Genomic DNA, 27,150 nt, shown 5'->3' on the forward strand with positions numbered 1-27,150 from the left:
GGTTTACATCCTGTTTTTTGTCCCATTCATCGCACAGCCAGCACGGCTTGGTAAAAATTTAGCGCTTGAATAGACCCCATACTTCAAAGCCTTTTTCTCAGTTCACACTTTTCCCGATTGTGTGCTCTTTTCCCAATATTTAGATAGGTTAGGAGAGTCCATTTGATTTGAGTTATACATCATTTCAAAGCTTGAAGTCTGCTCTTTCAGAATATGCTCTTAACTCAAATTTTATGACTGGCGACTTTGTGTTCGTTTTGTGATGCAGGGTCACAAATGTTATATCTCCTGATGTTCACAATAACTTCCTCTGACTGAGCTTGATCTCAGACTTTGCACAAAGCCAGAAAATATTAAGTCCCATCTAAATACAATACTCAAAGTAAAAAAATCTGACGTACACCGTAAATTTCAAATCACACATCATGTGCCATTATGGTATGGCAGTGTGAACTATTCTACCTCAAGCAAAAACAGGGTAACACGCAATGCAAAATTTAAAGTGAACATCGGTGTCTATTACAACCTTTGTGAATTGTAAATTTCAAATAACCTTGCACTAAATATAAGATACCTATTAGTGTACGCACACTGTACCTAAAGCTAAAAGTGGACATGACAATCTACAAAAATTGTATTCATTGCTTATCATGGATGCTTAGATCGTAGACACTATAAAACATCCTGCACTACAGCAAAGACAACGATTTTATTTACTGGCTGATTGTTCACAACTCCTCATCACACCTCTTGGAGATGAAGAATTTATTGGCGCAATAATTCTTGCATTCAGTTCACGAACAACTTATGAACAGCGTGATTCGACTGTAGATCAAGCAATAAAACTGTCCAGAAGCTTATAAACTATAATTATGGTTTTCAAAACTTTGGCGCATAAATATCCATACTCACATCCTCATTAGTAGTAATGCCAGCTGCTATGAGGTACGTGTGGAAGCCAGCCAGACCCAGGACAGACCAGATGGAGATAAAACAGATTAAGGCCTCTATGATAGTGCAATGCAGTTAAGGAGGATTTAATTAACATCTCAGAAAAAAATATGGAAACTGACATGTGGCCATGATTATTCTTTAATATTCTCATTTAATTTTTTCTCTTCATTTGTGTTTTTTAATCATCATTTTCAATTTTACAATAAAATTAACTCTCTCAATATATCATACACGTAGTTATCATTTCAATTGTCAAGACTAGCTATTTTTCTGTGTTCACTTATTCCCGACACTCACAATTTGTTCAAAAGGTTAAGATATTCTTGTTCTTGCTACTATTGTAAGTTAGAAAAATTAGTCACATTGCCAGCACTATTTTAACCATTATCATGATTAGCATTATCATTTTCATTACGATCAATCATTATTGTTATCGTTATTGTTATAATTATTATCATTATCACTATCATTAGCATCGTCATTATATTCTATTACTTTCATACTCGATATCATCAGTACATATGACAATATAAAGCAAGTTATTAGTTTCACAACCATGACTATTATAAAGTTTGCAAATCAAGCTACTCATGGATATCGCTACAGTGTTCTACAGTGTTTCTACTGCTCCAGCTACACAAAAAGACAAATGTCATCACTCCAAGTCCTGATGGAAGTGTTACGTGCTACACAGTTGAAGTCAGGGATTCTACAATGTATATGCTACATGGTTCATATGATTACAGCTGTTAATCCACACTGTTGATAGCAACACACCAGGCATCATATACAGTGTATGCACAGTACAACTTGTTTGCAGCTTGTAAGCAACTTGTCTGTGACTTGTATACATCTTGCATACAACTTGCACGACACATTCTCATAGCATTTTGAGTATTCCTCACGTGCACTTGAAGTTTACTGACTTGCTATCTTAAGTGTGCATATGCATCAAGAATGCACTAAATTCCCAAACCTACAATCTCGGTAAACCATTCAATCAATTATCACTGTCTTCTTTGACTTTGCAATTGTTTTGAATAGAAATAAAAATGAATAAAGGAAAAATAAAACAAAGAAGACATAACATAATAGGCACAGCCAAAAAGGTAAAATTTGGAGCAATTTGGAGCAATGCTAATAGTACGAATCAAGAATGCCCCTTGCACTCATAGTCCCATCTAGCCAGACCCATGCTGGAAAATTAACCCACTGAAGACGAACTGATTTTCCTATTACATGCATTTCCCACTAACCCCAGTCTGGACTAACTAGTCTTCAACGTGTGAAAAGCGGTAATTTGTTCTTCCGGCACTGATTAACATGTGGCTGGCACATAATATCTGACAGAGTACAGTACGTGAATGGACACAACTTTACACAGTTTATAATAAATATATTTTGTACTTACATCATTAAAGAACTTTCTGAACTATTGTCTTTTCATTTTTCTTTTGTTTTTGTTCTGTCGTTTGTTTTGTTTTCTCATTATCTATTCATATGCATTTACATTTTGTAAGATGGCAATGTTCAGACCAGCAGAAATGTGCAAGGAATTTGAGGACTTAAAAAAAAAAAAGAACATCATTACAACCAATCCTTGTTTCCAAGCAACAGGGATATAATCAGAATGAGTGAACGGTGTATTACAACTTGACTATCAAACAGGGACTTACTAGCTCCATTTATCATTTTTTTTTTTCTATTTTCTTCTCTGCTATTACGAAAAACTTGCAAAAGAAAGACTTAGCTCCTGACAAAATGAGAAAGGAGAGGGCAGCTGGGAAAGGGATCATTGTGAGGTGGAGAAAAGACGGGCTATTATTCATGAAATTGAAACTGCCAGGTGGACACAGAGTGATCTAAAGACAGGTGATACATCAGCGAAATATGCTTGTATACATGGTGCAGGCAATCTGGGAAGGGAAGGGAACCATTGCTTTTTTGTTTGTGTGTGTCAGGTTTTTTTTTTAAATAAATTGTTAATATTGAAATCAGAGGTAAAGTAAGATCGGCTGGTTTAACAGAAAGCCCCATCAAGATATTGAAAACAGCTTTGTGAGAATTAAGGTGTACTGAGAGGTAATACACTGAAAGCAGCAAAGTAGTGTGCAGAAACGATTCGTTAGAAAATGCCATAGAAAGAAATATGACTGTTAGCCACGGCAAAATGAAAATCACATATCATGAAAAATGTGGATTTTCGAGCCAGTGGTAGTGGTAACAGTACTAGCTGGTATTGTTTGTACTATGTATCAATATGTGTAATGTATGTTCATTGTATGTTTGTTTGAATGTATGTATGTATGTATGAACGTATGTATGCATGGATGGATTTATTTACCTATCTAATCATTCATTCATTCACATAAATCTTTTAATTCATCATTTTGTTTGGAAGGGTATGAAAGGATAAGTTAAAACTTTTGAGAAACATGTATTAAATTGTCCTCGCTGCTACCAAATCAGAGGTTATGGAATTATATCTGAGAATGGAGTACGTAGAATAACAATCTATCATAATGTATTTGTGACCCGCTACAACAAAAGGATCCCGTAGTCACTGACGGCTGAGCCGAGAAAATCGAGTTTGAAGTCACATCATCAAAATTGGTCAAAACAATCGGATTTCTGTTTGTGGCATAATTTTGTAGTCTAATATTTTGTCTATCATCTGCCGAAATTTCGAAGCAAAATGAACAAAGGAAAGGCAAGAAATCAGTGTATTTCTGGGCCATAATTTTCTGTCTTTCAATGTAACATAATCGTGTCCGGGGATTTGGATTTAGCACCGCAGCTAGACTCTGCCCCCTAGCAACGAGGGAGTGATCTGATTGGTCAGTGCGTGGCATCCTGATAACTGATTGGTTGTGCGTAGACCGCTGGCGCTAAGCTTGAATGAACATTGCGGAGGTCGCTAGGAGCATACCTTCTATTGTCAAGCGGTGAAAACTGTCTTGGCTCCCCTGATCATGAGATTAGCGTCGGAAGGAAAACTTTGAAGGTGTTTTTCTCGAAACTCTCATTTCCACAACCACTTGACATGCGCTCATAAAATCATCGATATCTCCGCAACCGAGTACTTTTATGAGTTATGCTATATATGAAATTAAAGTAGAAGAGTAAGGGAATAATATCATGCCATTTTCAGAAAATTCTCCTCCCCGACTTTCGGATCCTTTAGTTGTAGCGGGTCACATTTGATGTCTCTTTAAATACAGTACTTTGAAGAATACATGTACACATACACACAGAGAGAATAATGAACAAGGTAGTTCCAGTATTGCGTTCCCAATGAGTCCCCAATTCTTGTGCTTTAGGGCGGACGTCCACTTGGGTGCGGACAAGCCCCGGAAGGGTTGCGGAAGCAAATTTTGTTATTTCGGCATCCTGTCCGCGACAGACGCGGAATAACTTTTAATTGTGAATCGGCTTGTCCTGGGACATTCCTAGGACTGTCCGCGGACTGTCCGCGGACTGTCCGCGGACTGACCGCGGACTGACTGCGGACATTCCTAGGAATCACTCCGGAAGAGCGCGAAATACCTCGGAATATGCTAATCGTAGCCGGGCAGCGCGGAAACATCTAGGATTACACCAGGAATGAACGCGGACAATCAGGATGCCTTCCGGACAACACAAGTTAGGCATGTGGACAAACTGCGGACAATACCAGGAAAATGGAAAGGTATAAATTTGGCGCTGACTTTGACTTTTCCTCATTTGACTGCTAGCCGTCATTGATGCTCCTGTTGTGCTTCCGCAGTAGCGGCTGATATTATATTAATATGATTGGTCAATATTATTTGATAAATGTGACCACCAAAAGTCGAAGAATAGGATTGTCTGCATGTCGGCTGACGACTCATTTTTTTTTTTATTTGTGTCATGTGGGAGAACAATTTTTTCTCTGCCTACAGTCACATGGATGATATTCGCAAACTGTGTACTTAAATATATACACTCAGCAAAAAACAAAACAAAAGAAAGTCAGAAATTTAACACTCTTTCGAGTTCATGAGTTATTGCTTTTTCTCTCATTTCACTTGAATTTTGAAGTGACAGAAAATTCTTCATTTTCCTCCATCATCTTTAGCTTTCATTGTTATTTTGGACTTCAAAGACATTACATTGTAATGAGACCACATGTATATCTTTGCAATTGAATTCATGCTTTTTAGTGTGATGAATTTGTCTTTTGTTCTAATATGTTGTATCATTAGAAAGCATTTACATATGAATAACAACTTGTTCATGTTTATATAATACATTAACATTTAGCCAAAAATTCTATGCTTTTTTTTTCTGAGTGTACTTCCACCTACTTTTGTGATTTTTCAGCTGGGCTGTCACATGGGACAACCTAGTTTGTTTGCTAATAAAATACGAAAACAACATAAAGGAAAATGTACTATAGTAAGTAATAGGAACCAGGAAAGTCACTCAGATGAAAAGTAATTTCTGAACAGATCAAATCAAAACAAACTTACTAGGAAATTAGGGGGCTGATTTCACTTCTTTCTGGTTGCTTTTGGCACAGTCTCTACTACCTTCTTCTTTGCCTTCTTGGACCGGAAATTCCTTAGATTTACCTGTTCTTCATCACTAGACGAAAGGTGTGCCTGTGATGGGGATATTTGCATGGGGCCTCGCCTCCCTTCTTGCTCATTTTGCGTTTCATTGGCATGACGCTCACAGAAAGTGTTGACATTTTCGTGTCTGGATCACAAAATTTCCGCATCGGTTCCGGACACTTGCATATATAGATCCGCATCGGCTCCGCGCTGTCGTAAAACATTCCTGGTGTCTTCCGCTTTCATTCGGGAAGCTTCCCCACACCGTGGGATTCTTTCCGGAGCGTGTGCGGAAGGAGCGGAAGGGTTCCGGACAAGCGGGACATCCTCAGGACATCGTCAGGACAAGTCGCCGAAGGTGTCAGGAAGTTCATTTCCGCGTCCAAATTTTGGTCTCGATCAAAATTTGGACGCGGAAATTTTTCTCTCTCCCGAAGGTGCGGAAACGCCCGGACATGTTTAGGACAGTGAGCGGACACGTTCAGGAACGTGCGGACAGGTTCCCGAAGGAGTTCAGAATACCAAATTTGCATTCCGGGGCTTGTCCGCGTCTTGTCCGCGCCCTAGTGGACGCCTGGTCTTAAAGGACAAGTTCACCTTCATAAACATAAGGATTGAGAAAATGCAACAATATTAGTAGAACACATCAGTGAAAGTTTGAGGAAAATTGCACAATCGATGCAAAAGTTATGAATTTTTTAAATTTTTGTGTTGGAACCGCTAGATGAGGAGACTACTACAGCTTGTGAGTCATATGCGTACAACAGTATAAAGAAAATGTAAAAGAAAATTCAACATATTTTCACTTTTTTGGCATAATAAAAGTGCACTTGACTTGCCTCTTTCTAAAGGCAGGGGGAATAATATTACCCATAACATTTGTCGGTAACGAGTCAGGGGAATGTGTACTTTTTTCAAAAGATGGACATTTGTGAAATTCTCTTTATATTTTCCTTATATTGTTGTACGCATGTGACATCTAAGTTATTCATACACTGCAGTAGTCTTCTCATCCAGCGGGTACTGCACAAAAACTTCAAAAATTCATCACTTTTGAACGGATTGTCTGATTTTCCTGAAACTTTCAATGTTGTGTTCTACTAATATTGCTACATTCTCTCAATCCTTATGTTTATGAAGGTGAACTTGTCCTTTAAAGGGATAGTACAGTATTGGTGGAGATAAAAATTGGGCTTTTAACTTTTTGCGAGATATAAATGTACCAAGAAAACACTTATGATATAGTACAGAGCATACCGTTTTACGAGGAATTGAAAGTTTATCTGATGAAAATCGGGTTTGGAATGACTGAAACATCCAAAAACTGAGTAAAACAAAGCGATCATCCCACACTTTATTAGAATTGCTCTTTTTTGGATATCTCAGCCATTTCAAAACCAATTTTTATTAAATAAACATTCCTCATAGAATTACATGCTCTTTCATATTTCATAAGAGGTTTCACATTATCTCATCAAAAAAATGTCAGAAACCTGAAATTAGGTCTCAACCAAAAACTATACGATTCCTTTAATATACATATCTACAACTTGTACACGTATGTTTGAATTTATTTGCAGGTATACACTATGTGTACTGGCAGTAATAGCAGTGCACAAAAGGGGGAGGAGTATTAGATGACACTATTAAAGACAATGAATTAGAAAGAGAGATGGGAGAGAGTAAGAGAGATAGAGAAAGAAATAGACAGAGAGACAGACAGACACAGGGATAGAGATAGAGATAGATAGATAGATAGAAATGTAGATAGATAGATGGATAGATAGATGGATATTGATAGATAGATAGATATAGATAGATAGATAGATAGATAGATAGATAGATAGATAGATATTGATCGAGAGATATATAGATATAGATAGATAGATAGATAGATAGATATTGATAGATAGATAGATATAGATAGATAGATAGATAGATAGATATTGATAGAGAGATATATAGATATAGATAGATAGATAGACAGATAGATATAGATAGATAGATAGATAGACAGATAGATATAGATAGATAGACAGATAGATAGAAAGATAGACAGATAGATAGACAGATAGATAAATATAGTTATAGATAGATAGATAGATAGATAGATATATAGGTAGATAGATAGATAGATGGGTAGATAGATAGATAGAGACAAAAAGCCTACCTTATACAGAGAGAAAGAAGGGGGAGAGAGAAAGAGAGAGGGGGAGAAGGAGAGTTGAATTTGGCACAAGAACATGTCAGCATCTTCTATATGCAGGGATGAAAGAAAAAAGTGATGAATACGGTCTTAAAATTGATATGTCCTCACACCACAAAGACAGATAAAACAAGAATCACTTTCCCTGTTGCCTGCATGAAGATAAATGTACTAGTATACAAACGATACATGGTGTACACAAGTCTACACAGTAAGACAGGTGGTAGTAGTAGTGTAAATGCGAAGGATATGAGCTAATGGGCGTGAGGTAGATGGGGAAAGGATATCTAGCTGGCTTGTTCTTCAGGGCGTCCAAGAAGCCGTCATTTTCTGTACTCACTGCAAGATAAAAGAGAACACAAGGATAAAGAGAAAAAGACAAAATAATGTTAAAAAAACATAACAAACAGTTACATCATTTGCCATACAAATTATTACAAGTTGATATTTGAAGAGAAATTCATCAGAACTTTCAAAAGCTCCAGTGATCTACATCTATGTCATGTGTACAATTTCCATGTTTTCCCATAAAAGCCCCACCAATGACAATCCCAACCGCCATAAAGAAAGAAAGAAAGAAAGAAAGAAAAAAAGAATACATACTGGATGGCAGGAAAAGAGGGATTAAATTCCTGATTGCTTCCCAAATGGTTACGATACAGTTGAAGGAAATCCTTCTGAATTCCTGTTTATGTCATAAAACACAGGAAGAAATTACACGCTCATTCACAGATCTTACACAATCTCTACCAAAAATTTGTGGAAGGCATAGGATGAAATGCACAGCACCTTGACCAGACAATTATACATAGACCTCCCAACCTTTCTGACTGAAAAATTGGGAAAGGTATAATGGCTCAAAAGAAGGAAAGGAAGAACAGTTCCCACAGGAGTGTGCAGTGAAATTATCAAGAAAAGTAGGAAGTCCCATTGAAACAAGAGCTGGGAATGGGTAAAATTCAGATTCTTTCCTCAAAACTGAGAATGGTTGGGAGGTCTGCATATATGGGAGAGTTTGGTCACAAAAAGCGATAAGTCCATATTTGCCAAATGGAGATATTTGTGATTAAAGGTCAAGAAAAATAAAGAGAACAATAAAAGATGTACCTTTATATATGTAGTGACCAATTTATCATTTAAAAGGTATTATTTTGTACTTTATGACAGAGACCGTACTTCAAAATCTTCAAAAATGGACTTATCGGTTTTTTGCGAACAAACTCGAACAAACTCTTCGTACATATATATATATATATAATATATATACATATATATATATATATATATATATTATTTGTATTTCTCAATCATGAATGGTTCTATCTTTACCGCTTGCACAAGAAGAGAACTCTGAAAATTGTCCTTGCTATTGGGTGAAATAAAACAAGCAACAGTTTGATACGCCAATAACGACAAAGCTGAAGCATTGTTCTTAGGAATACGTAATAATCAATAATGGATCCTTTTGCAAGCTCTCCAATATATTACTCAGGTATCAAAAGATTCACACACTTGTTTTCTCCAAAGATCCACATTAACATTTCTTGTTTTTGTTTTTGTGTTTTCATCTAGAAAGTGATAATTATACAATCTGACAGCAAAAACAGGATCCTGAAAAGCACGACCGATGAACAGCGAGACGCCTCGAGTGGTGTATCGGGGAATTCAAGATGTCCAACGGCTACCACATCACTTCTCTGGACAATTATTGAACACTTTGGTGATTTTCCAGGGAAGTGAGGGGGCGCTACAGGTCACCAAATTACGTTTGGTAGCTGTTTCGGCATCCCGCCCGTAGGCCCCTGGGAATATACGCTTCTTGCAAAGCCTGCCGCGCACCTCTACCCATTCCTCTCGTAGCCTTTATGAATTTGAGAAAAGCGCTCGGTCTCTTTCTCTCCTCTTCCTCTCCAGTCCATCTAATGCACGGCCGAAGTATTTGTCACGTTCTCCGAGTGCTACATGCCGATGTGACAGAGTGGTGTTGATTTCAAGGGCATCTGCTGGCACACTGCGATCCATTTTCCTGGGGATTCCCCCCCCCCCCACCCCCATCACACAAACAGTCGCATTTTGAGGGCAGTTCTGGGAACCCTCTGGCAATACAACTGCACGGAGAATGCAAGTAGAGAAAAAGCATTGATTTCTTGCAAGTAGCAGGTACCGAGATGTCTGCTCTAAAAGGGCAAAACTATTGCATTATAATGACCACATCTTGATTCCCAGCCCACCATACTCTGAGACCGCATGAGATAACAATCTATCAATCACGTTATATCAACTGATGACCTCTGCCAATGTTACTGGATTCATTCTTTTGCTGCTGGGGATGGCGATTATAGGAATATGTTGCTCTACTTTGTACAAGCATGCACCACTTTCGTTCCACTTGGGCACATACTTTTGGAGATGTATGTACCGGTATGCCTCAGGTGATATGCCGTACATGCATAATATTTGCATTTCCAGATACCACTCCCTCCGGGCTAACCAACAAATAAAAATGTACAGCCAAAAACAAAAAGGGAAAATTGCAGTGCACAGTCAAAAGGAAATGCCTGTTCTTCTCATACAATCATTACACCAAAAAAAAAAAATAGAAATTTTAATGGGCATGAAACTTTCATACATTTCTTGGGGAGCCGGGATTCACGCAACTATTAAAATGCATGCAAAAGTGTTCGTCTATCACACAACGCATTGAACACCAGTACCAATTGTGAGTTTTATGCTGCAGATGTTTGGGTTTTACAATATTCTGTGACAAACATGGCCTTGCATATAATGTAGACTGTGATCCTTGACCAGTGACCTTGATGGCTGACCTTTGATCCTACAATGTATTTGAAGACAGGCAATACTTCCTGTATGCTTTTAATCCATCCTACCAAATCACATTCCCATTAGAATTACCTAACTGTTAAAGCTTTGGCTGGAAAATAACATTTCTTTAAAAAGAAAAGTTCAGTGACCAGTAACCTTGACCTTTGACCTAGAGATGTTTTCCACCATTTCATTCAAATAACTTTGTATCCTTCCTAACAAGCAACATTATCACTAGTCATTCTTAGCCAAGGATATTGGAAATGAATATCAATAGAGAAGTATGGTCACGTGACCTTTGCACTTTCACCTCTGTACTAAAGTTCATTCTATACAATTGCCTTATCATTCTGACCTTTCCCACCACATAATAGTACATGATATTAAATAAGGTCACTCTTGGTTAGATTCCAGAATCCACTTGGTATACCGAGTGTCACACCAAAAAACAAATGTTTATGAGAAGTCATAATTTCATTGCATCTGGCATGAGCAGTCACTAGGCAACTAAAACTCTTTCCACGCCGATGTGGCGATGGTGCTGGGGGGGGGGGGAGATTCGGTTGCCGGGTAATGTTTCAAATTTGAAGGAAGCTCCGCAGAGAGCAATTGAGCAGTGTCAACGACAAGTGCAGAGCCTCTAGAGGGACCGCCGCCTCTTGGTGATAACATCTTCATTCCGCTGCCTGTTGCCATGGCTACCACGATAATCATCACTGTCGGTCACTTGGGAGGATGTTTCTGTGAGTGTATCTTCCCCTGGGGCAGAGCTGGGTCTTGAGCAGGGCAGTGGAGAGTGTTGCACAAAATCGGCAACAAATTTACCCCCCCCCCCCCCAACTCAAATCTAAAAATCATAGTTTGTCAAACGGGGTATCAGGTGGGGCATGGAGAATTTCCCCTCTCTTTGTAATCAACGGCGCAAGTGTCTTGGGATGCTTTGCAGAAATTGCTGCTTCGGGCTTGGAGGGGTTGCTAGGGCAACACTCACTCCATGCTGATTTATTTCTATATGAGGGACATTATCTCTAGAATGGTATGGCAACGTTTCGCCGAGATTGTTCCGGGGAAAATTTGCCATAAAGACAAACTTTGTACCGACACTTTGATTTTCATGCCTTAATATCAGTATTGTTCACAGAATTTGCACACTATAGTGACTGTCATATCTAATAAAGTCTAAGTATCTAGCCCTGCCACTCAAATATTCCATTATCTTTCGGAATTACTTGTGGGTAACATGAGCATTGATATCATGCCATCCTCATCAGGACTAACACATCACTTTATATGCCATATATATCTGAGGAAGATAAAATGTATACTCATTGCCGTGGCAGGGCTGTTTCTGAGTGGGGTGACTTTAGTCTCAATTCTTTATCACCTTCTAATTTTTCCCCCTTATCCCCCCCCCCCCCCCCCCAATAAAATTACTCCATTTACATGGAATTTCACTTGCGTCGAGTAATTATTACTAAAGTTACTTGTAGGTAAAAAGGAATCTCAGACTTAATTCTAAAACAACCTCAAGGGGACAGTTCCTTTGCTTTTACAGTCTCTGACAGGTATGGCCTTTGGAAGCATCAACAGTTCAATCAAGTAGTAATAATTGTGATGATAATGAAAAAACCTTAATAAGGTGAGAAATCACAGAAGTTTAAAGAAGAAGAAAAAAAGGATCATTGGATCACTACATTCTAGACATTTCAGAACACTTGAGACTCCCACTGCTGATATCAGAGATTCACCGTCGTTCCTCGGGATGTCAAGGAAGACACGGCTGATGCCTGGGGGGCGACACACAGCCCAAACTGATGAAGAGATCAGTGTGCGCATTAGAATGCATCGACAGTGATCGTGGCAAAACCACACAGCGAGCCGCCTCCGTGGCATAAAACTGCACAATTTCAGACGACAGTCGAACAGACAACCCCTCAGCTTTCGAGATTTATCACTGAAACTTTTGTCTCTCATTCTTTCTTTTTTTATTTTTCGAAGGCATATCTCATGAGTTGCTCCTCTCTGTTGAGCCGTGGATGCAATTTTCCTACGTTAAACATGCCTTCTTGACAAGAGTAACAGAGTCGAGTATTTAAAGTAGAGAAACATTTCTTGAATTGTATGAACAATTCCTTTCTACTGATATTGCCATATACCCCTTTTGCTGTCAGGTGGATGTGCTGGCAAGCAGCATTCATCAGGAATACATGAATATTCATTACATCACAGATGCTTATTCCAGTGAATTTAAAGACCAACATGACTGCTTTTTCTGCTCTTGCGCAAAGAGAACTCTGAACTGGCTTTTTTTATACTGTATACACCATTTATTTCGCGAGTCTAAATTTTTGCAAATCGGGAATTCCCGACGATTTCGCGAGTGGTTAAATTCGCAATCGTGGAGTCGTATACTGAACGGAGAAATCTACACGCGTACATAACATTCACATCGGGGGATCAGAGTCAATATTTTCGCGTGTCTTAATTTCGCGAATAGCACCCGACTCGCGAAATTCGCAAAAATAAAAATCTCGTGAAATATTCCGCGTATACAGTATTCAATTTTTTTCTTGACAGGTCGACTATGAATGAAATCCAATAGAATGAGCACAGACCTGGTTATACAGGACAAAGTCAAAAGGAATGGTCAAACACAATCAAGGGTTAAACAAACTTTCAAGAGTACTGTCTCTTTTTTCCAGTTTGCCGATGTTCGAAGTAACACGAAATACACAGCCTGGAAGTTTGTGGCATTTTTGAAGCGGTTCTACAACCACAGAGATAGCGAGATGTTTCACATCATCCAGTTCTAAACATCGCATGCACGACTTCTCAAGTGTTTGTGGGGAGGGGTGTGAGCAGCTGGGTCAAGTACGCTCAGGCTGTTCCGGGAATAAGAAGAATATTACTCCCCCGGCTCAACTTGTTGCATGCCCAACGTTCCGTCTCTTCATTTTCATTGCAGACAGACAGAGGAAAAAGGAGACTGCACTTCAAATCGCCCATGTGCACTTCCCATCAGCAGATTATGCAATGTGTACATGCTCCATCTAATGGAGGAGAGGTATTCTAAATCCTCCTCAACCGGGTTTAGCGAGAGCAGTATGATAACAATTGCAAATGCCACACCCACGTGTTTGGGTGCTGGCGCTTGGGGCATTTCATTGCTGTGTACAAGCAGGTAGGGGTGTTAAAAGATGCATGTGTACATTTGACGTTCCTAAAAGCGAATGTGGCAAAATGCATCCCGTAGACAGAGATCATCCAAACAGAACAGGTGGCCACTATAAAACTATAGACAAGTTGTTGTCTGTGACCGATCTACTTTACATGCAAAGCGAAATGGAGGAAAAAGCATCTTATGGTCCACTTTAGAACAAGGGGTCTTTACATGTAGTACAGAGGGAACTATTGTGCAGCAGCTTTTATTACATTTTAATTGTACTTCTGCAAGACCAGAAATTTTCCTGTGGATGAAATTTTCATGAATTTGAGAAGAGCCAGGATTTTTTTTTTGTCTACACAAAACTGTCTGTCTACACAAAAATGCATTGAATGCCAGCAGCAATATGTTAAAGTCTCATGCCACAAGAAAAGGCAGTCATCTCTAATTTGCAAAAGATTCATGCCTGCAAGGGTTTTGAGTTTTACAGTACTCCAACATTTTAAGTGTGACTGTGGACTACCACTAGGTAATTGGTTACTAATAAATGACAAATGTACAGAATCAGCTTTAAGGCAGTTCTATAACCATTTGTGTGCCAGGGACTTTGGACAGAGTGTACAATGCTATGGAGTTTCCTGTGCCAGTCGGCACTCAGAGCATTCAAAGGGTTAATTGATACCACAACTACAAAAGACTGTTCTCTTCTCACTGTATACACAATGTACATTTTACTTCACACTCTTCATCACTATGTAACTGTATGCTTGTACTCTAAGCCTCCATACCAGCATCGTCAACAAATGACAATAACCTAAACTCCTCTAAAACTTACATTATTAGTTTGTTTGTTTGTTGTATATTTTTGTTGCACAACAATGGATCTTTTATTAAGCCCTGACTATTTTTGTCACTTTTGTTGCTGTTTTCTCTTTTTTCCAACCTGCTGAAATCACCTGCTGCTCACCTGCGAATCATTCCTGTGAGGAATTACCACACGTCAGAGAAAATATGATTACTGTCTATCTATCCCGACTTCTTAATCATAGTATCTAGATGCCTCCAAGCAGTGAAGGCTAGGAAAAAAATAGTGATTTCAAACACAATAATTACAACTTTGAGTTCTAAAAAACTCACAGAATTCACCTGTGATATTCCCTACAGAAACATGTGATGAATTTCACAGTGAGATGTTCCAATTTCATGACAGTGATTTTAAGTAGACGAGCATAAATTGCAATTCTGTTGCAGTGTACAGAGAGGTAGCTACGACTAGGTCGGCAGCCTACTTTAAATATGTACTCATTGTTTCTCCCATATCCAGCTAAATCGTTAAATCCAGATGGGCATTGGTCCCAGCATGGCCAGATAACAGTGGTTGGACTGTACTAATATCATAGTATGTTGCACACACACGCTTGCATGTCTGTGTGCATGTGTGTGAGTGTGATAGAGAGAGAGAGAGAGAGAGAAAGAAAAAAAAAACAGGAAAAAGAACTATACCGAGCGACAGCACATTATGCATTCACGCTGAAGAATGTTTCCCTTGCTTTAAATGGCAAAAGGTAAGTATACAAGGCAGTGATTCTCTCACAAAATACAATAATGTACCTGGGCGTCTAAAAAGAGGGTGGACCACACAAAGCCTTCTATAGGCAAAGTCTCGGACAAGCTTCTGTGTTGTCATGGGAACCCTCTATGAGGGAAGTACAAGTCATGTATTCATAAAACTGGGTGCATCAATAGATGAATGGAGAACAGTCAATCATTCAACATTGGTGATCCTTTGACTATTCATCTTGTGTGCTGGAGATTCTGAAACTTTTACTCTACTTTTCTTTTCTTTCTTTTTTTTCTTTTTTTTTTTGCAAAACCTCTCTCGATAATATTGAACAAAGATAAGCAATACTCTGGATCTAATTGCCTTCTAGCGCTTATCGGGGGTTTCAGTTCACAGCAATATACTGTTCCTGTCACTGCCAGAATGAGTTGAAATTTCTCATTTCGGCACACCAGTATGGATGGTTCCCAAATAAGAATAAAATTTTGTGGTGAAAGCTAACTCCATATCCCCCCTCCCCCCCCCCCCCCCCCAATCGCTCCACACACTTGTCATATTGGTAAGAAGGGAATATGGGGGAACTTGTATGTTGTATAGGTACTTCTTTGTAACTTTTAATACTACTAGGATATAAAAAGCATTACACCTCTCTATATACCAGGTATGCACCATGAAAGTTTGGCTGTTTGAGACGTTTGCGTGCAAAGATACATGTGCAACGCAAATTTATTTATTGGAAAAGCAATGACCAGAACGACACAAAAACCAACACCTAGCACGATCTTATGATAAAAACCTATCTCTAGCACCACAGCTCTTGCGCAGGAGGGGCCAAACAAACACCGACTGCAGTTCTCCAAGATGACGCTATCGGCAGACTTAACTACCGAAAGTCTTAATTACGTTTGCTTGATTGCCATTTAATCTGAGGGCTGAGCGGGGAGGGGGAGGAAATTACGCGGTCAAAAATAGATGCCCCGCCAAGATCTTGCGCTACAGATTTCTGGTGTTCAGGTTACCATGGCAAAATGTAAATTTACTCGTTTCCAAGTCTGGTTAAAGAGTAGTCGAAGAACAGGAAAGCAAAGAAAAAACAACCTTGCGAGCACGAATCAACCAGGAACAAAAACAGCAGCAACACCATACACATACAAGATTGTAATTATGTAGATAGATGAAATGGGGAAACATGGACGAGCAGTTCAGCATGTACAAAAGTACTAGGTTAAAGTAATTCAATCTGAAATGTGCTTCAACAATTTGCTATAAATATGGACGATGTAAAACACCTCACGCATCAATACCCAACAGCTACACATGTAATACTGCCTGCATCTCTCTGGATAAGGCTTCAGGGCCAGGTGTGTGAACAAAAATTCCCATTACCCATTGAGGATGGGCTGACTTTGCCACAACATGCATTTCCCATACACACCTGCCCGAGTATACTCGGGACTCGTCCTCAACGGGTTAAAATTTGTTGCAGCCTCCACACTGGACAGAGGAGCCCGCAATTGAAATTTCCCACGTGACAACCGCAATCCCCATGATCTCCTCCGGAGGACAGCGGGAGTTAAGGGATGAATTCAAACAGCTTTCCCCCGATTGACGCCAGTCCGCGGAGTTCATCTCTTTCTCAACAGGCTGACTACTGGCTATGGTCATCGAACGACAACCGTCCGCTAACGACAACAACGACAATTGTCATACCCTCAGGGGTTCGGCAGAATACCAGGTTGCCTTGAAACGCAGAATCTCACAATCTTTTGACCCAGAATCTAGATCCTCGATGGAGTCTCGGAGCGTCTTCTACCGCAGTCCAACAGATGAGAGTGGAAAGAAAGCACAAACTGCCTCTCCTTTTACCAAGCTATTCTTCTCTTTGTGCCATTTATACCAATCAGATACTTTGGCATTGTAATGTTAACCTCAAGCAAGGCTTGTTCTCATTATCTTTAATATTTTTTTTTTTTAATTTCGACATTGCAGTTTATGCAAAGATTGAAGTTCACATGCATGTCCCATCTCATTCCTTTCAGAACTTTATTTCCTTTCTTACATCAGCAGCCAAATTGTCAACCTGAGATACTATGGAAGTCAATGTAATTTGGCGACTTTAGCAGCAATATCCAATATTACTCAACAAAAATTGTATGGCTGAACAGAAACAGCATGCAATGGCACTTTTAAATGTATTGTATGACACCTGATGAGCAATCCATCAATCAGATAACTAGAAACTTTTTGTGTTGTGTAACAGCCAACGTTTATCAGAAAATATGTTAACTACGTTACTTTATACCTGATCTTATAAAGTCAAATACAGAAGTAGGAAAAAAAAAAGAGGGAAAGAAGGCTGCAATTGAAAGAGTCATACATGATCTGAGACGAGATCTATGCACCGGGCCTCTTATGGCACAACCTTCAACTTACCGAGTACGAGAGTGGTAATATTGCATGCGAAAATGAAGATGGCCAACGCGCACGTCGAGACGAGGAAGAGATAAAAATAGCGATAATTCCTCTTCCCGACGCAGTTTCCCACCCATGGACAATGATGGTCAAAATTTTCTGCGGAAAACAAAATGAGACGAAATTTCCACTAATTATGTGCTCTTCTTTCTCAAGCAGCACATGCCTTTAGGAGAAATTCAGAACTGTGCACAAAACATGGACATAAAGACTTCATGAAAAGACACCTCAGTCATGACTACATAAAACATACAAAAATACACACACACAAACAAACAAGTTCACACATTAAACTTTTTGTTAAGTTCAACATGAACAGTGTACAAAGAAAAAAAAATCATTAGTTGTTGTCATACAATACCAAACATAGTACTGATCCTAAAACCTTGATACTGTACAATATAAAGTGAATGCTGTTATTTTTCATGAGGGTTTCATTTTCGTGAATTTTGCAAATCACTCTTTGCCAGCCAATTCAACAACATGCGGAAATATTGTGAACAGACGGATATTACATGTAGTAAACTTACAATAGCCTCGGTGCAAAAACAACATTTCGCAAAAATATCTGTTACCTCCTCTTTCGTGATAATATCTGCACACAAAGGATAGTTAATGGTCAGAACCATGTTTACACTCCTATACAGAAGAGGGCATAAGTTAATGCTGACAATAAATTTGCATAGGCTAACAGGCAGTCAACATCTTGTTTAAATGCTCTTCTATTGCCATGGCACATCTCCAAATATTTCACTCAAATTGTTATATCTTATATCAAAGTGGAATGATGACAAAGAATATAACTAAAAGCATTTCTATCACTTTGTGAAAGAGATTACTGACCATGGTGCCATGTTGGATAGTGTGCTACATGTATACTTGATGTATTATAGTGTGAGGTCAGTGATTTTTAAAAATCCTCTAGCTATTCTGTTTATTAAAGTGATATTTTTTTGCTCCCCCCCCCCCCCCACAAACCCGTTCAGTTGCATGTTAACAGCAACATAAATGCAGAAAACTTTATATAGATATTGTGTGGCCATCAAATGTTCATACATAGACTTCTGCATTTATTCAAATTCAAGGCTGAAGGGGGGTGGGGGGGAGGAAAACTTACCAACACAATTGTCACAAAGGCTGCAATGTGATACCCTGGGTGGACGGAAAATTTTGCAGGTAAAGCAGTATTTGAGAATGATCGTCTGTCCCCGTATCGTCACCTCTTTCGTCCGGGGCGGTGGCCGGTATTGGGGGTTGTCCGGGTTGGGTGGCTCTGTAAAGAGGATCAACAGAGAGAGTGCCTCAATGATTATTCAGGGTACTCGAAGGCAGGAAATGAAAAAAGTCGAAAGGAGCACAATGACAGGTCGGGACTTCCACGTCGCGTTCAAAAATATACACACACATCCTGTAATACTCCATTTCAGCTCCTTTCATCTAATATACTGTACAAGCTATTATTTTTGCGAGGGTTTTATTTTCGCGAATTTCGCGAATCACAGTTGGATCGCGAATTTAACAACACACGAAAATGTCGCCAGACGCTAGAGTAATAGTACATTTAAATTGGCGTAGGTGTCAACTCGCGAAAATAACATCTCGCAAAGAAGTGACCTCCTCATTCGCGAAAATATCTGTACGCGAAAATAACGGCGTATACAGTAACAGAGGGATCCCCTCGCTTCCCCTCTTCCCCCCCCCCCACCCCCGTACCTCAATGCATTACTTATCTAAAAAACAGATGCATTATACATTGATGTGACATACTGATCATTTTCATTTGCTTGAACATTAATCATATAGTATTCAGTGCCTAGGGTACAAAGACCACAAGGAAAAGGAAAAAGAATATAAAGGAAAAACAAATCAAGCCCATTCTATTTCAAAAAGTAACTCCAAAGCTACCGACATTAGACAGATACTAAGGACATTACACTCTCCTTCCTGTTATCCTGTTATTGTATGGATGATGTAGAGGCAAGGAAACAACCTTTCATCACATCATACTCTCTCAACTTCTCTAGAGTTTGAAATCAAACAAACTACTTAGGACATAATACCTTAACAGACTCTTACCAAAATACTGTAAATGCACAAACTTTTGCAGCGCATTAATTTTCGTGCATTTTGCGCCACTTTGGGCTATCATAAATTCTAAAAAAACAAAAAAAACAACTAACAAATAAACAGCACAAATTTCAGCAACATAGAAAATAGCTACATGTACAAGGCCTGGCAGTCACCTGGTACACATATAAACATAATAATCTTTAATTCTTCTGATATTAGTAGGCTTGTTTTTACACATAATGCATGACTCGGGCATGTGTGCAGAGCCAATTAGATATGTATAATAGGGAAGTTATGGTCCACACCTACTCATAATATTAGCTCCATATAGTGCATCCCCTTTAACACCAAATCCACTCCGGAAAATGCTGACTACAAGTGCAATATGCATTCATTAGGACTTTAGTTTCAAGTGAATTATTACAAGAGGCACATGGATGTACTCTCAGACTACTTGTTTTCTTGATCGTCTGCCAAATGAGCAACTTCAACCATGCGATGACGACCGCAGAAAGCTATTCCCGTTTGAAACATACAAATGCACACAAATTATGCATGCGACATTCAAACAAGTGGCATTATACAAGCATGCCCATGTGCAAGCTGTAAAAACATTGTTTGTAGCCACACCTACATTGTATCCAGCATGTTATGCATTTTTGCACTTGCGTGACACAGTATTCCCGGACCACTGAAAACAATGCCACATAAAATCCGGGAAAATCAGGAAGTTTAATAGGTCCCTGCTCTCAACAGGCAGCCACAGAAATGTCTCTTGAAAGTCAAATGAATTTCCAAATGTGACCATTTGTATATTACCAATGAAACTGAAATAAAGTGTTTTCATGTTGTGTTTTGTCTCTTGTCAAACGTTGTAGGCCCTACTTTTTGTCCTTTGTTGTTCCTACAAGTGTTTGTTCTACAATGTTTATTCTTTTTATGCTTTTTGGAAATGTGGTAAAACAAGAACTCCATATCAAAAATAGAATAAAGACTGTGAAAAAAAAAATATCCATAGTGAGAGAGAGAAAAAAACAGCCAGGTAAAACCTGCTCACATCTTCTTGCCGTACATTGTAAACCAGTATGCACTCTGGCATTTTATGACATATACAGTAGATCTCCATCAGAAAGAATCACTCAGAAAAACATATATAAAAAGGGTGAAAAACCAATTTTACAAACAGACAACAGCATATCGTAACCTGAGAGCAACATAAAAGTGTGTAATATTTTGTACATTTTTATGTTGTTGTTGTCCTAACTCAGAATGTGAGATAAAGTCCAAAGACATTCTTTGTTAAAAACCTTTTAGCAGTCAAACGTACTCTGGTGTCCCAAAAGAAGCGGAACGGTGGATTTTCAGCACCTTGCGTTCTAAAAGTGAATATTTTTTGACATCATTAGAAAGAGCATCTTCCGCAGAAGACAATGATACCAAAATCATTAAATTTGGTTGAGTACTTTTTATTCTACATCATTTTCTTTATATGCAGTCATTTTCAATTTTTTGCGACTTATGAGATAAAAATTTGGGTGCGACACGCATTCCATACGGTGAATTGTGTAAGCTCGTTGATCCATGTCAATAAAAGACTAGAAATGTCGCTACAGCGACTGGTTATACCCCCGCCAAACAACATTTCATAAGCTTTGGTCAAAAAACTGAGGAAGTAGTTAAATCCGCAAGATCTTTCCTTGATCTTCTGCCATTAATATGCCGTTACCATGGCAACGTACTTTCGGGTACTGTTGAAAAATGCGTCTTGCACATCTACAACCAAAGGCACACATCTGTACCAAATTTCATGGAAATTGGGCAAAAACTGAGGAAGTAGTTTGCAACACAAAATTTTCCATCATTTTGGCTCATAATATGTGAGCTGTTACCATGGCAACATACTTTTTGTCACTGTCAAGAAATGTGTCATGCTGACCTATATCCTAAGACAAACATTCAATATGAATTCCATGAGAATTGGAAGAACACTGATGAAGCAGTTTTGCCATGAAGCATTTTGCCCTATATTTTACCAATAACATGCCGTTACCATGGCAACGCACTTTTTGCCACTGCGGAAATATGTGTCTTGCACATTAACATATTCAGATGAACATCTGTACCTAATTTCATAAAAATTGATCAAAAACTGTGGGAGGAGTTCGCGACGCAAGATTTGTACCCATTTTTGCCCATAATATGCCGTTACCATGGCAACGTACTTTTGGGTACTGTCAAAAAATACGTCTTGCACATCTACAACCCAAGGCACACATCTGTGCCAAGTTTTATGGGAATCGGTTGAAAACTGAGGAAGTAGTTCGCGACGCAAGATTTGCAACGGACCGACCGCCCGACCGCCCGACCGACCGCCCGACCGACCGTCCGCTGATTCCTATATACCCCCTTCAAACTTCGTTTGGCGGGGGTATAATAACGCTCTCATATTGGGCGCGCACACACACACGGACACACACACACACTGTTTTTTCCTGGCCCGTGCCCAATGTGAAAGCTGTATCTTTTGTTGACATGGATCACCGAGCTTTAATACACAATGTTCACCGTATGGATCGCGTGTCGCACTCAAATTATTATCTCGAGTCATAAGTCGCAAAAATCAGGCAAAATTTGAAAATGACTGCATTTTCAGAAATTGCATAGAATAAAAAGTACTGAACCAAATTTAATGATTTTGGAATCATTGTCTTCTGCGGAAGATGCTCTTTCTAATGATGTCAAAAAATATCACTTTTAGAACGCAAAGTACTGAAAATCCACCGTTCCGCTTTTTTGGGGACACCCGGTATATGCGCCAGTAGTACCACGGAAGACACATCGGACAAAGCAGTCATGTGACCAAGATGACTGCATGCTACATGTACCATTATGCTAGTATGTAGCTAATTCTTCCTACTCAGACAAGCCTGCTCTTTGGGTGGTAAAACCCTCTTCTCATTTCTGGACAAACAAACTTCCATACACACATACACACTTACAAATAATAAAAAGAAAAAAAATGTAGGTATACATACACACATACATACAGAAGTTTAATACCTAATATATATTTTGCATGTGTACACGTTATGTATTAGTTCAGGTCAAGATGAACTCCATTATTATTCCACCAGCTATAAATGGAGGTCCGATTCTCCTTCGTCACTTCTGACTTGGTGCTTGTTAGCATCTTTAATAAACATCTACGGCTGACCGAAGGCTCATCTCATTATCGAGGCGATGCCCCGAAATATAATCCCCAGGATTTAGCTCTCAAATGCCTGATTTGGAAAAAGGAACGTAGGCAAATTCTGATCTCCAAAATGTCAAGCTAACCGGAGAAGGGTCCAAGACGTCACCTGCAGAGGATAAATCTGATTTTTTCGAGCACAGCGCTGTAAACTCGTGGGCTCTTTGATGTAGAATACACAAAGAGCACAACAAGAACAAACAAGGAAAGAATAAATGCACTACAAATAAAGAGAAACAAATAATTCTGCGAGCAGCACTTAAACCTGCAATGAAAATGTCATGCTATTATTCTCTGAGAAGGAAATGTCAAAGATATGAAAATAAACATTTATTGTACAGAGTATATCTTCATTTTGATAGTCAAGACCTTGGTAATCAACTTCGAACTACTTGGAAGTTTAATGTGCATTTGGAATATAAGATCACAAATTTTGCTACTTTGTTTGTAAAGACAATTATTTTTTTTTTCAGAATATTACCCCCATGGATAGAGTGCTTGTACAAGTGTATTTCACATTTCCCTTATATCCTCCTTGTTGGACATGTTGGTATTTTATAGTGAAGGCTAGAATAAAAACAGAGCCACAATTGGTATGTTTTTTATGAAATTACATTGTATCTACTTTTTGTCATAATTGGCTTTTATATTTGATGAAGCTGCTAGATATGGTCTTCATACATTTCTGATAACCCCAAGAAACGTCAATTGACAAAATCCGTAAAAGAAAGGCAGATCGAGGATTCTGAATGCTGACACATTGCCATCTGTATCACCACATAGAGTCATATGCTTGTGCATGCAGCACATTCATTCACACCAATCCACACTCCAGCTCCGACCAGGTACTGCAGGAGAGCTGTTTGTTTTCACTACAGCTACACTGAAACATGGTTCCAAGTATTTCAGGAAAACAAAATTTCCTGATTTATCCCTGATTTTTCCCCTGATGAAATCTCAAATTCCATCAGATAATTATTTCTACTCATTTCCATTTCCAGTCATCCAACGGATGTTGTTTTGATATGCAACAAAATATAACAGAGCCTAACTGACTACTTTTGATTTTTGGGCCAATCAAAATTCCCTGACTTTTCCCTCATTTGAGGCATTTTTATCAAATTCCCTGACTTTTCCTGACTGGAAAAAAAAAAGTTAAATAATTTTCCCTGATTTCTCTGATTTCCCTGAAGGGCTGAGAACCCTGTGAAAGCAACGCACACCCAACCAAGAAAATACAATACTGTCAGGTTCTTTTTCATCCTTTCAAAAAAATTCCCCTCGTGTATCTTTTTCTTTCTTTTCCACCACTGCTATGAGTCTAAGCAGGCCTTATGGAAGATTTATGCCTCTGTGGAAAATAAAACATGCATACAAATAGACACACAAGAAAAACAAACAAACAAACAAGAGGCAAATTGACAACTGAGTTTAAAAAGGGATGGTACCGTTTCAATTGAGATGGGGCTTCAGGTTTCCAACTTCTTCTTCTTCTTTTTTCAACCTGTTATGAAATATGAAAGAGCAATAATTCTACAAGGAATTCAAAGTTGATTCGATAAAAATTGGTTCTGGAATGGCTGAGATAACCCAAACATAGCATTGTATCCTAATAAAAGGTAGGATCCACCTATCATCACGATTGCTTTGTTTTACTTTCTGTTTTTTTTTTTTTCGGATATCTCAGCAATTTCAAAACAGATTTTCATCAAATAATGTTTGAATTCCTCTTTAGAATTGTATGCTTTTTAACATTTCCTCAAGTGGTTTCTTAGTATAATCTTTCAAAAAGTTAAAAGCTGAATCGTCACCTCAACTAATCCTATACCATCCTTTTTCACATCTCTACCTCAGTACTATCTTTTTTCCTTACCACTAATAAACTGTTTTTCCCCCTAAAAACGAACAAATACATGAGGATTTCACAACACAACAATCTGTTTGCCTTTAACTCACCTATTTGTTTTTCCAGGTCGGCCAGTTCCGCTGCCGTGCCTCTGGGCAGAATGCCCGGGTCGGAGAAGCTGGTTCGGAAGAGTGTGGCCAAACAGAAGATGAGCATGACCGCGGCTATGACCGGTATGGCTATTGTTACGCGTCGGGCCAGGTATGGTGAGCTGAAGGAGTTCGTTGAAAACAAACAAAAAGAGTTTAGAGTTATCACGCAAAAATTATCCTGCATTATATGTGACCCACCACAACAAAAGGATCCTAATGTTGCTGATATGGCTGAGCCGAGAAAGTTGAGTTTGAAGTCAGATCATCAAAATCGCTCAAAATAATCAGATTTCTGTTTTGGACGTAATTTTGTAGTGTAATGTATCATCTACCATGGCAAAAATGTGAAATATTACCCCAAAAGGTACTCCGAAGTAGTCAAACCTGTCTATAGTGGCCACCCCGAGGGAGACAAAAAAGTGGCCATTGTAAACAGGTGGCTGCTATAGACAGGGTCGTTAACATGGCTTTACTCATAGGGGGCATTGTGTTTATTGGCCGCATACAGCAGGTGGCCGCCAAAGTACAATGTTGATGGTGGTTGCTATAGACATGCTTGACTGTATTGCAATCTCAAGAGTATATCTGACTGAGGTTGCTACATGATGTTTTTTATTTGCAATTATATCGATAGTAAACAATATATTGGACCATACATTGTACATAAATGTAACATGCAGTGACAATACACCATTGCACGCGAGTTGAGTCAATGGCATGCACCAGCTTTTTTTTTATAGCTGCATGCGGTCCAACCGCGTTATGTGATGTACCAGTAACATTCTACCAACCCACTGCTGAACAGAGTTGGCACTTTAGGAATATACAGGAGATTGTATACCATGAGTGAAATTACTAGGTATTTTACACTTTCTATCTCAAAATATTAAAACAACAAAAACAAAACAAAACACACACACACACAAAATCCCAAACCCCCCAAAACCCTCATTAATTGAATGTATTTTGGCAAATTGGGCCAGCCTGACATGTTTCTCGGTACGATGCACCTTCGATGTATTGCAAGCAAATTCTGAATGGCAAAAAATGAATTTTGTTTCCTAATGTGAGGTCCTACAAGATCATGTTGTGTTGAGTTCATGAGGAGGCTTGCTGTACTGTCAAAGCTTTCACCTATAAATACGTATGCTGCAAGAACAAATTTGTACCACAGCTGGAATTCAGAGATTCATGGAAATTAAAACAATCAACAATTTCTCTCCAAAAATATAGTAATTATCATGTATTCACGTGGTAGTTTAACTCTGGAAAGGTATTTTTTAAGTCGCCAATCATCTAATAGATATTAACTTTAGTCAGAAACATCAATGCACACAATAAAACAGTATGAAGCAATGCAAGTAGAGGAGAATTGCAACAGATAGACCCCGTTTACAGTGCGGGGCTGGGCCGAGCCGCGGCCGAGCCCAGCCTCAATTGCAGGGCCGAGCCCCGCAATTTTGTCCATTTACACTGCCGGGCTCGGCCGCGCTGTTAATTCAAACCTTTCAATATTTTGTCGTAGTGGCACTCTGCTTGTTAAACAAATGCAATTTGGTAAAGTCTGGTTTTCAGACCCTTTGCCAAATGAATTCCGTGGCGATGAAGTCACCGTTCAGGCAAAGACCTTTGCCGAAGGAGAAAATCCTTTGCAGGACAAAACCAACTTAAACTATACTTAGTCTAGTTTTCGACGTCAAGGGGATTAATATCCTGAACAGCGGAATAGTACGGGCAGAGGGTTTGGAAGCCAGACTAAAATTGGCCGCGCATTTGGCCCAGTTTACATTTACACTGAGAAAAGGCCGGGCTCGGCCGCAGCTCGGTCGTGGCCGAGATCACCTCCAGAGCGTGGCCAAATGCGCGGCCAATTTTTGCCCCGCATTTGGCCTTTTGCGCGTTTACACTGAAATGAAGACGGGCTCGGCCGCGGCCGAGCCTCGCACTGTAAATGGGGTCATAGACAGTGCGCTTATTTTCAGGCAAAAGAAAATCTTGAGCAAATGCCATTCTGCCAGTAGTGAACGGATACGGTAACACGGGAGGCTGCAGTATGCATTCTATGAGTCAATTTTTATA

The 27,150-nt window shown here is 39.1% G+C and overlaps 1 protein-coding gene across 1 annotated transcript in view; it reads right to left on the reverse strand.

The window, feature by feature from the left end:
* Positions 1-25,255, reverse strand: part of LOC139729019 (palmitoyltransferase ZDHHC18-like) — a 35,321-nt gene extending 10,066 nt beyond the window's left edge. Inside the window, exons 1-5 of the mRNA XM_071639943.1 lie at positions 25,030-25,255; positions 18,871-19,026; positions 17,715-17,852; positions 7,986-8,073; positions 913-1,015 (exon numbers count right to left, since the gene is read on the reverse strand). Coding sequence (XP_071496044.1) covers positions 913-1,015; positions 7,986-8,073; positions 17,715-17,852; positions 18,871-19,026; positions 25,030-25,255 — 711 coding nt within the window. The remainder of the gene's footprint in view (positions 1-912; positions 1,016-7,985; positions 8,074-17,714; positions 17,853-18,870; positions 19,027-25,029) is intronic.
* Positions 25,256-27,150: the final 1,895 nt, after the last annotated feature.

The sequence above is a fragment of the Diadema antillarum genome, unplaced genomic scaffold (assembly GCF_040938485.1).
Source record: "Diadema antillarum isolate AM-2024a unplaced genomic scaffold, OU_Dant_1.0 seq00000215_RagTag, whole genome shotgun sequence".
NCBI lineage: Eukaryota > Metazoa > Echinodermata > Echinoidea > Diadematoida > Diadematidae > Diadema > Diadema antillarum.